The sequence below is a fragment of the Rhinichthys klamathensis genome, unplaced genomic scaffold, assembly GCF_029890125.1.
Source record: "Rhinichthys klamathensis goyatoka isolate OS25496 unplaced genomic scaffold, OSU_Roscu_1.1 h1tg000829l_1, whole genome shotgun sequence".
NCBI lineage: Eukaryota > Metazoa > Chordata > Actinopteri > Cypriniformes > Leuciscidae > Rhinichthys > Rhinichthys klamathensis.
In genome coordinates, this window is record NW_026607211.1 from 1 (window position 1) to 12,463 (window position 12,463).

At 40.6% G+C, this 12,463-nt stretch overlaps 1 protein-coding gene across 1 annotated transcript in view; it reads right to left on the reverse strand.

Annotated features, from left to right (window-relative positions):
- Positions 1–1,207: 1,207 nt before the first annotated feature.
- The window catches only part of LOC130078189 (activating signal cointegrator 1 complex subunit 3), a gene marked incomplete at both ends in the record, with an annotated part of 215,830 nt that continues 204,574 nt past the window's right edge, over positions 1,208–12,463 (reverse strand). The window contains 2 exons of the mRNA XM_056243713.1: positions 1,208–1,432; positions 4,816–4,950. Of these exons, the coding sequence (XP_056099688.1) occupies positions 1,208–1,432; positions 4,816–4,950 (360 nt within the window). The remainder of the gene's footprint in view (positions 1,433–4,815; positions 4,951–12,463) is intronic.

The following is a 12,463-nucleotide window of genomic DNA, read 5'->3' on the forward strand; positions in this document are numbered from 1 at the left end:
AAAAAAACCCATTAAGATGTAATGAGGCCGGCTGGGCATCATGGGAAGGGTTAATTCTGTGACATCACTGCAGGATGAGCTCAGGTGTGTAAGAGAGCGACTGCTATGAACACACACGAGCTGCCAGCAGGACTGTCACAGCGGGAACCCAGAAAAGTAACCACATCACGTAGAAGCATAGCCAATCACTCCCAGACACACACACACACACACACACACACACTCACGAGCCGTTGGCAGAGTCGGACCGCCAGCGTGGACAATCTGTCCAGTCCTGGCCAGAGAAACTCAAGAGTGTGTCTCAGGCATAGCCAATTGCACACAGATTCAAAGGTGACCAGTCGACATCCGGTTGCTCTGCCGGATCGGGCGGCGCAGGGTTTATGACCGCCCCTGAGGACAGTGCTTTATGACCATACAGTCCAATATCCATAAATCATATCCACACTTCAGACACTCTGTGCTCAGTGTGTTGCACTGCGAGTCTGTTTACACACGTCAGAATAACAGCGGATGGCAGGCCAGAGTTAGGATGCTGTCTTGGAAAAGTGTGGACACACACACAAACACACACATGTTTGTTTCACTGTATTAGTGAGGACATTGCATAGACTTCCATAGATCTTAAATCAAGTTAATGATATTTTCTATGGCCTAACCCGAGTTGGTTGTCATAATATTTCACTATACAAGTAGGACATTTGACCCTCAAAAGTATACACACACACACACACACACACACAGCAGATGAACGTAGGCACACACACATGTATATGAAAACATACGGCAGGTGAACGTAAGTGCGCACACACACACACACACACACACACACACACACACACGTTAAATATCATTAACGTTGGCTCCTTAGCAATCACACATGCCAGCACTGAACCTCCACCGCCGCTTTCTTGAGTCATCCTGCATGTTCTTCTTATCTAATTTCGAAACTGCTGCATTTTAATGTTTACTCTGCCTTTTAAGCTTTGTTTTATAACTGACTAATGTTATTGAGGGTGCCTACTGTACATCGGGCCTAGGACTACAGATGAAAACTAGCCTTTTGGCTAACTCTGGCATATTTGAGCTGTTATGTTAATATGCACTGTCCTTGCAAATAAAAAAAACACACGTATATGAACACACACGGCAGATGAACGCAAGCACACACACACACACACACACACACACACACACACACACACACCTGGCAGATGCGTATGGTGTTGTCCAGGGCAGTTTTGGTGTCGGTGCTGTAGTCGCTGCAGGGCAGTGTTGCGCGGCTGAAGTGGGCCTGCAGGAGCAAGTGTGTTTTGGTGTGTGCGCTGTCGTAGGAGTGAGGGTTGACCGGCACTGGGAGCCGCTGGGCCAGTTCACTGTTCAACTGGTCCTCGTTGTGCCGGACCGGGAGCTCGGCGTACTCCTCGGCTTCCTGAGAACACACACACACACACACACACACAGCATTCGCTGAACACCTCATCCACTTCCAGCATATACTCAGTTAAAGATTAAGAACTGCGATGGGCAGATATAGCGCTAGATTTAACAATGTATGGCAATACAAAAATGCAACAATGTGTATTGTGTATAGATCACCCAAAATGAAAATTACTGTGTGAGAAAAAGTTCAAGTTTTCAGAGTTTAAGTGTCAGCACTACATTAAACTACTATATATATAATGTTGAATATAATGTGTAATAATGCAGTGGGGGTCCTGATAATGCCAAATGTTTTGTGTTACCAGTATAAAGTGTCCTACATTATTTTAAATATATATTGTCAGTGAGAGAGATCAAGCATATAAGTCTAAAATAATTCAGTATTTTCAGCTTCAGAATCATGAATATGTTATTCTGGTGTCTCTATTGTCCTGTGCTTTGGCTTATCAGCAGTCCAAGCCGATTCATTTACACACACACTGTAAAACCAAATGTAGCATTTTAATCAACAGTACCTTTTTTGTTAACCTTTTATCATATGTCTTGCAGTATCGCAATATTAGCGTATCGTGAGTTCAGTTAGATATGTATCGAACCGTGACATGAGGGTGTCGATACACCCCTAATAATGTTACTTCTAGAGTGCCATAATTCCATGAAATGTTCAGATTTTTGTGGGTGGAGCTCAAATTGCAGGATATTTATATTTATGCATGTGATCTAAAACAACTTACAATGCATTGCAAGAACACACAACAATTAGAATTGTAATTTTTATCAGCATGTTCATCTGGGAGTCGAACCCCTTCTCAACCACCTGAGCTACTGCACACACACACACACACACACACACACACGTCTTGATTTAACCGTTTATAGCTTTGTTGTATGATTTTAATTGGCGGTGGGACTGGAGAAGGTCAAGACCGCAGTGGTGGGCCGAGGGGGGCTCGTGTCTCTTGACTCGTGTCTCATTATGAAGCGCTCCACGGTAATTACAGGACAATACGGGTGAGCGAGGGGCTGATGGGGGAGGCGTCTCACACAGGGGTCATTTGTTGCTATTGAACGACTGGTTAGAGTGAAAACAGGGGTTCTGCCCACCTCATGTCAGGCTTTTGTTAAGCGTTCGACAGCGAGATGTAATGACCGAGTGTAAGTGGATAATCAAGCGGGAAACATGTAACTGTGAGGTTCAGTGATTTATCCCGCTGCCTCAGGCGTCATTACCACATTAACATGTGCTCTTTTCCTATTACGGACACACAAACACACACACACACATTAATATTCACAGACATGACTCAAAGCTTCTCATCTCTATATTTTGACCGGTTCAGCCGATGAAGCTTTTGTGGCATCAGGTAATCTGAGACTCGCCCAGGTCACACTGCGGTCACAGGCTTGATGTCTTCTTTTATTCTTTTAGGAAGGTTATGGATAAATCTGCAAAGTGATTGTCTGTAAAAACTGCTTGCACACTTATAACAAAACATTGTGCATTAAATGAAGCTTTAAATTGACTTTTTATTCCTTATCTGGAGTATTTAAAAGCTGATATCTTCAAGAAATAATCAAATGAATCACTCAGGCAATAAAATACTTTAGGATTTAGCCACAGAGAGCATAAAGTTATAAAAAGAGCATGCATTTAAACTACATGTTCTATTTACGTTGAACTGGACGCCATGATGATATTAAGCAAAATCTCTAATTTTCACTGATTTATGTTATTTTTGATGCAAAAAGTTATCAACTGTCCATATAGCATGCTAGTTACCTAGTAAACTCTTGAGAATAGCATATTACAAACACTGACATAGCATCACTACATTTAAACAAATACAAAGTTGGAAAGGGTGTTTATGTAGTAACTTTTAAACAGTCTCAATGTTATACATTTATATAATTTACAACTAATTACATTTACCTAACTCTCACATTTTATAAATAACTGAAAACAATATTTGTCCAAACTCTGTTTGTAATCTTAAGAGTCCAACATCTACAGTAGTGGATTAAAGTGATGTTTAATGACTATACAAGTTTGGTTAAACCATCAAAATATAAGTAAAATATTTTTTACATATTTTAAATACGAGGGAAGAACAAAACACTAAACTTGGTTAAGGTATTTATCTGAAAAAAAATTATTTGGCAAAAAACTTTATTTATTTTACTATGCAAGGAAAGAGGAAAAAGCATACATTCACTATAACATAATCAGTTATTGATATTTCATTGATTCGCCCTTGTTTTTGCACGAGTTCAAAATTTCTTTGTATAATAATAGCCTGTCCAAAAATTATGTCGGGACAATTTGGTATGTTTCATTGCATTATCGTCACAAATAAAACAATCGACTATATTCACAACTGCGCAATATGCTTACACAATCTTTAACACATTTTTAATAATATTTAAATAAGGTTCAATAATTAAAATTTTCCTAGGCCGGACATCACTTTTGGCCACTACTGTACATGATCTCAACAACAGGTTTGAATGGAAACTATAATATAATATAATATAATATATAATAAATTAAGTGTGTTTTCTGGGTCAAAGTAGCTCAAAATGATGGAACAGGTTTTTTCCCCCAAATGGCATAAAGCTGAAAAATGAAGTTAAATGTCAAATGTCATTTTTTAAAAGGGGTCAGTGAAAAGTGCTTAAACTTTGGACAATAACGTCGCATCAGAAGGTCAAAATAAAACCGATCTGAGCTGCTTGATGATCTATTTCACTGATTCCACACTGCTATTAATATTTGGGGGCAAAATGGATCATTTTCTAGCAATAACCATTAAATAAATATCAAAATGAAATACTTTTTTTTTTCTTGAAAACAAAACACTGGCTAACAGAATTTCAGGATTAGGCACATTTGGTAATCACAATAAGATTTGTGCCTTTACTGCTTAGATAAATGTAACGGGACACCAAGTCACAGCACGTTTGTGGAAAGTGAAAATGCCCCGGTCTCTAATCTAAAATCCTCTGGTTATAAACACATGTTTTAATAATTGAGTTTGCATCAGTTGTGCGGTGCCTCTAGTGTGAGACAGATGTCATGTCGTGAGGACGTCAGTCGAGTGTGAAAGGCCTTTATGTCTCAATTATGTCTGCGATCAGTGAGAGCGAGGCACTCTAATGAGGCGGGCGTAAAGAGCTGATCATTTCACACCAACCCTTATGTGTGTGTGTGTGTGCTCAGCTGTATCAAGCCAAACTGGACTCATGGAATAATCATTAACTGTGTCAGGATGTTGGCCAGTGAAGGTGGTGATGCATTGGTGTTTAAAGTGCACTGTCCCTGAATGCTTCACTGAGCAGAAGATGAGAGATGCTTTTAAACGAGTGTTTGCTCACCGACAGGACGGCCAGCAGATCCTGGACCAGCAGCTCCGGCTTCAGGCGCTCCTTAAACATGCGGATCGTCTGGTGTTTCAGGTAGTAGTAGGATGCAATGCGACCGTAGGTCAGCGGGTCGATGGTCTGGTCGTCCTGAACACAACAACACAATCACTGATGAACACAACAACACAGTTACTGATTAACACAACAACACAATCACTGATTAACACAACAACACAATCACTGATTAACACAACAACACAGTCACTGATGAACACAACAACACAATCACTGATTAACACAACAACACAGTCACTGATGAACACAGTCACTGATGAACACAACAACACAGTCACTGATGAACACAACAACACAGTCACTGATGAACACAGTCACTGATTAACACAACAACACAGTCACTGATTAACACAACAACACAATCACTGATTAACACAACAACACAATCACTGATGAACACAACAACACAATCACTGATTAACACAACAACACAATCACTGATTAACACAACAACACAGTCACTGATGAACACAGTCACTGATGAACACAACAACACAGTCACTGATGAACACAACAACACAGTCACTGATTAACACAACAACACAGTCACTGATTAACACAACAACACAGTCACTGATGAACACAGTCACTGATGAACACAACAACACAGTCACTGATGAACACAGTCACTGATGAACACAACAACACAGTCACTGATGAACACAGAAACACAGTCACAACACAGAAACACAGTCACTGATGAACACAGTCACTGATGAACACAACAACACAGTCACTGATGAACACAGAAACACAGTCACTGATGAACACAACAACACAGTCACTGATGGACACAACAACACAATCACTGATGAACACAACAACACAGTCACTGATGAACACAGTCACTGATGAACACAGTCACTGATGAACACAACAACACAGTCACTGATGAACACAGTCACTGATGAACACAGTCACTGATGAACACAGTCACTGATGAACACAGTCACTGATGAACACAGTCACTGATGAACACAGTCACTGATGAACACAACAACACAGTCACTGATGAACACAGAAACACAGTCACAACACAGAAACACAGTCACTGATGAACACAACAACACAGTCACTGATGGACACAACAACACAGTCACTGATGGACACAACACAATCACTGATGAACACAACAACACAGTCACTGATGAACACAACAACACAGTCACTGATGAACACAACAACACAGTCACTGATGAACAGAGTCACTGATGAACAGTCACTGATGAACACAACAACACAGTCACTGATGAACACAGTCACTGATGAACAGTCACTGATGAACACAAGAACACAGTCACTGATGAACACATTCACTAATGAACACAACAACACAGTCACTGATTAACACAACAACACAGTCACTCATGAACACAGTCACTGATGAACACAGTCACTGATTAACACAACAACACAGTCACTGATGAACACAGTCACTGATGAACACAGTCACTGATGAACACAGTCACTGATTAACACAACAACACAGTCACTGATTAACACAACAACACAGTCACTGATTAACACAACAACACAGTCACTGATGAACACAGTCACTGATGAACACAGTCACTGATGAACACAACAACACAGTCACTGATGAACACAGTCACTGATGAACAGAACAACACAGTCACTGATGAACACAGTCACTGATGAACACAACAACACAGTCACTGATGAACACAGAAACACAGTCACAACACAGAAACACAGTCACTGATGAACACAACAACACAGTCACTGATGGACACAACAACACAGTCACTGATGGACACAACAACACAATCACTGATGAACACAACAACACAGTCACTGATGAACACAGTCACTGATGAACACAGTCACTGATGAACACAACAACACAGTCACTGATGAACACAACAACACAGTCACTGATGAACACAGTCACTGATGAACACAACAACACAGTCACTGATGAACACAGTCACTGATGAACACAACAACACAGTCACTGATGAACACAGAAACACAGTCACAACACAGAAACACAGTCACTGATGAACACAACAACACAGTCACTGATGGACACAACAACACAGTCACTGATGGACACAACACAATCACTGATGAACACAACAACACAGTCACTGATGAACACAACAACACAGTCACTGATAAACACAGTCACTGATGAACAGTCACTGATGAACACAACAACACAGTCACTGATGAACACAGTCACTGATGAACAGTCACTGATGAACACAACAACACAGTCACTGATGAACACATTCACTAATGAACACAACAACACAGTCACTGATTAACACAACAACACAGTCACTGATTAACACAACAACACAGTCACTGATTAACACAACAACACAGTCACTGATGAACACAGTCACTGATGAACACAACAACACAGTCACTGATTAACACAACAACACAGTCACTGATTAACACAACAACACAGTCACTGATTAACACAACAACACAGTCACTGATAAACACAACAACACAGTCACTGATGAACACAGTCACTGATGAACACAACAACACAGTCACTGATGAACACAGAAACACAGTCACAACACAGAAACACAGTCACTGATGAACACAACAACACAGTCACTGATGGACACAACAACACAGTCACTGATGGACACAACAACACAATCACTGATGAACACAACAACACAGTCACTGATGAACACAGTCACTGATGAACACAGTCACTGATGAACACAACAACACAATCACTGATGAACACAACAACACAGTCACTGATGAACACAGTCACTGATGAACACAGTCACTGATGAACACAACAACACAGTCACTGATGAACACAGTCACTGATGAACACAGTCACTGATGAACACAGTCACTGATGAACACAGTCACTGATGAACACAGTCACTGATGAACACAACAACACAGTCACTGATGAACACAGAAACACAGTCACAACACAGAAACACAGTCACTGATGAACACAACAACACAGTCACTGATGGACACAGTCACTGATGAACACAGTCACTGATGAACACAACAACACAGTCACTGATGAACACAGTCACTGATGAACACAGTCACTGATGAACACAGTCACTGATGAACACAGTCACTGATGAACACAACAACACAGTCACTGATGAACACAGAAACACAGTCACAACACAGAAACACAGTCACTGATGGACACAACAACACAGTCACTGATGGACACAACACAATCACTGATGAACACAACAACACAGTCACTGATGAACACAACAACACAGTCACTGATGAACACAACAACACAGTCACTGATGAACACAGTCACTGATGAACAGTCACTGATGAACACAACAACACAGTCACTGATGAACACAGTCACTGATGAACAGTCACTGATGAACACAACAACACAGTCACTGATGAACACATTCACTAATGAACACAACAACACAGTCACTGATTAACTCAACAACACAGTCACTGATGAACACAGTCACTGATGAACACAACAACACAGTCACTGATTAACACAACAACACAGTCACTGATTAACACAACAACACAGTCACTGATTAACACAACAACACAGTCACTGATGAACACAGTCACTGATGAACACAACAACACAGTCACTGATGAACACAGTCACTGATGAACAGAACAACACAGTCACTGATGAACACAGTCACTGATGAACACAACAACACAGTCACTGATGAACACAGAAACACAGTCACAACACAGAAACACAGTCACTGATGAACACAACAACACAGTCACTGATGGACACAACAACACAGTCACTGATGGACACAACAACACAATCACTGATGAACACAACAACACAGTCACTGATGAACACAGTCACTGATGAACACAGTCACTGATGAACACAACAACACAGTCACTGATGAACACAGTCACTGATGAACACAACAACACAGTCACTGATGAACACAGAAACACAGTCACAACACAGAAACACAGTCACTGATGAACACAACAACACAGTCACTGATGGACACAACAACACAGTCACTGATGGACACAACACAATCACTGATGAACACAACAACACAGTCACTGATGAACACAACAACACAGTCACTGATAAACACAGTCACTGATGAACAGTCACTGATGAACACAACAACACAGTCACTGATGAACACAGTCACTGATGAACAGTCACTGATGAACACAACAACACAGTCACTGATGAACACATTCACTAATGAACACAACAACACAGTCACTGATTAACACAACAACACAGTCACTGATTAACACAACAACACAGTCACTGATTAACACAACAACACAGTCACTGATGAACACAGTCACTGATGAACACAACAACACAGTCACTGATTAACACAACAACACAGTCACTGATTAACACAACAACACAGTCACTGATTAACACAACAACACAGTCACTGATGAACACAACAACACAGTCACTGATGAACACAGTCACTGATGAACACAACAACACAGTCACTGATGAACACAGAAACACAGTCACAACACAGAAACACAGTCACTGATGAACACAACAACACAGTCACTGATGGACACAACAACACAGTCACTGATGGACACAACAACACAATCACTGATGAACACAACAACACAGTCACTGATGAACACAGTCACTGATGAACACAGTCACTGATGAACACAACAACACAGTCACTGATGAACACAGTCACTGATGAACACAACAACACAGTCACTGATGAACACAACAACACAGTCACTCATGAACACAGTCACTGATGAACTAGGGCTGGGCGATATGGCCCAAAAAAAATATCACGATATTTTTTTTATATCAGTCGATATCGATAATTATCACGATAAATGTCAAATCTTTATTTCTTTCAAGTTTAAAGGCAGATTTTTGCTCCTAAGTGAAAGTTGTATAAACCAGAGCATTGTGGTTTTAAAAATCTGAGGTAGAACATTCAAACATTTGTCATTTTTCCTTAACAAAATAAATATTTGAAAAGAAAAATATTTCTTCAGCACAGTTTGCAGTGCAGGCTGCAATATTCAAATTACATGTTTTGTCTCGAAATGCATATTCGACAGTGAGTTGACAGTAAATCTACATCCTAACTCAAGCTAATGCTACTATGTTAAATTTATGTTCATTAACAAAAACAGTAACATCTGTTTGTTTGTTTTTTATTTAAGGACCACATTTTTATTTGGTAAAATGTAATATTCTGACTGTTTGAGTTTTATTAAAATTAACCATTGGTCATCCAGTATCATGGATTTAGATCATGATAACCACAGATAAAGCCAGGTACAGCCTATAACTTAGCACCTTACTATAATAGCAAAATGTTACTTTATGGTTTCTATGGTTTTTGTATGAAAAACAGTAGCCTACATTAGCCTACAAACAGTTAAATACATTATTAAATACTGTAATTATATTCCATTAGTCATTTAATACATTGTCTACATTAATAATATTATACAATTCAATATGTATATCCCACATTTCATGGTGCAGTTAATATTACTAGGCTAACGTTACAGTAAATCCATGGTAGGCTAAATGGATTCAGTTTCCATTCAGATTCTGACTGTATCGTTGCGTACAGTGTTTCTCCTGTTTGTCAGCGGTGTTTCATCTGCCTTTAAACTGATTTAAACTGGACATTTGTGTTCTTCGCTGAACTTAAGCACTTCTCACTGGATCTCGTGAGCGAGACGAACGCGTCTGCTCTAGTGAGCTCGCGCTGCTGTTTGGACTTTGAGCCGAGCGGATAAACGGTCCGTGTGGCGCGCGGTTCAAATGAGTTTCGTTCCGCTTTTGGCGCATACACATTATCGAACATTTATCGACCTCTTGATATCGTTTTATCGAGAAAAATTATATCGCGATAATTATCGTTATCGTTTTATCGCCCAGCCCTATGATGAACACAACAACACAGTCACTGATGAACACAACAACACAGTCACTCATGAACACAGTCACTGATGAACACAACAACACAGTCACTGATGAACACAACAACACAGTCACTGATGAACACAACAACACAGTCACTGATGAACACAACAACACAGTCACTGATGCACACAGAAACACAGTCACTGATGAACACAACAACACAGGGCCCTATTTTAACGATCTGAAACGCAAGTGTCAAAGCGCAAAGCGCAAGTAACTTTGTGGGCGGATCCCGGCGCTGTTGCTATTTTCCCGGCGGGATAAATGCCTTTTGCGCCTGGCGCAAATCTAAAAGGGGTTGGTCTGAAGTAGCTTCATTATTCATAGGTGTGGTTTGGGCATAACGTGAAATAAACCAATCAGAGCGTCATCTCACATTCCCTTTAAGAGCAGGCGCGCTTGTTCTAAAGCGGATTCCTATTATAACGGCAGATTTGCCAGGCGCGCGCCAGGAGCGGTTCACAGCCGAGGAGAGCAACGTTCTCGTCAGGGCCGTAAAACACAGAGAAGTGACATTGAGGATGGAGAAACCCACCCAAATTAACTTCTGTTAAACAGGCGTATGATAATTTGGGTAAATGTGTAAGCTACATGTATGCTTTTATAATAAATTGTCTATCTATCTATCTATCTATCTATCTATCTATCTATCTATCTATCTATCTATCTATCTATCTATCTATCTATCTATCTATCGTAATAATGTATGATTTGCAAAAATGAAAACTGCTGCTTAGATGAGAGAATCAACGTGTATGCGCGTTGTGCACACGCTACATTGATTATGGCCAAGCATGCGCCCTTAAAATAGCATAATGAACAACGCGCAACACGCCACTGACTTTAGACTAGGTTTTTTCTGGTCAGTGGCGCAATTGTCTTATAGAACAGCAAAATAGCATGAGGGAAAGTTTGCGCCGGAACACGCCTCCTCTTTGCGCCGAACCGCCCCGGGGAGCGCAAGTGTATTTTTTAGTTAACCGACGTGCGTCTGTGGAGGGAAAAGCCCGCTTTGCGCGGGTGCAAAATAGGAATGATACATGCGTCAGTGTACAAAGTCATTTGCGCCGAGTGCAAGATAGGGCCCACAGTCACTGATGAACACAACAACACAGTCACTGATGAACACAGTCACTGATGAACACAGTCACTGATGAACACAACAACACAGTCACTGATGAACACAGAAACACAGTCACTGATGAACACAGTCACTGATGAACACAGTCACTGATGAACACAACAACACAGTCACTGATGAACACAGTCACTGATGAACACAGTCACTGATGAACACAACAACACAGTCACTGATGAACACAACAACACAGTCACTCATGAACACAGTCACTGATGAACACAGTCACTGATGAACACAGTCACTGATGAACACAACAACACAGTCACTGATGAACACAGAAACACAGTCACTGATGAACACAGTCACTGATGAACACAGTCACTGATGAACACAACAACACAGTCACTGATGAACACAGTCACTGATGAACACAGTCACTGATGAACACAACAACACAGTCACTGATGAACACAACAACACAGTCACTCATGAACACAGTCACTGATGAACACAACAACACAGTCACTGATGAACACAACAACACAGTCACTGAT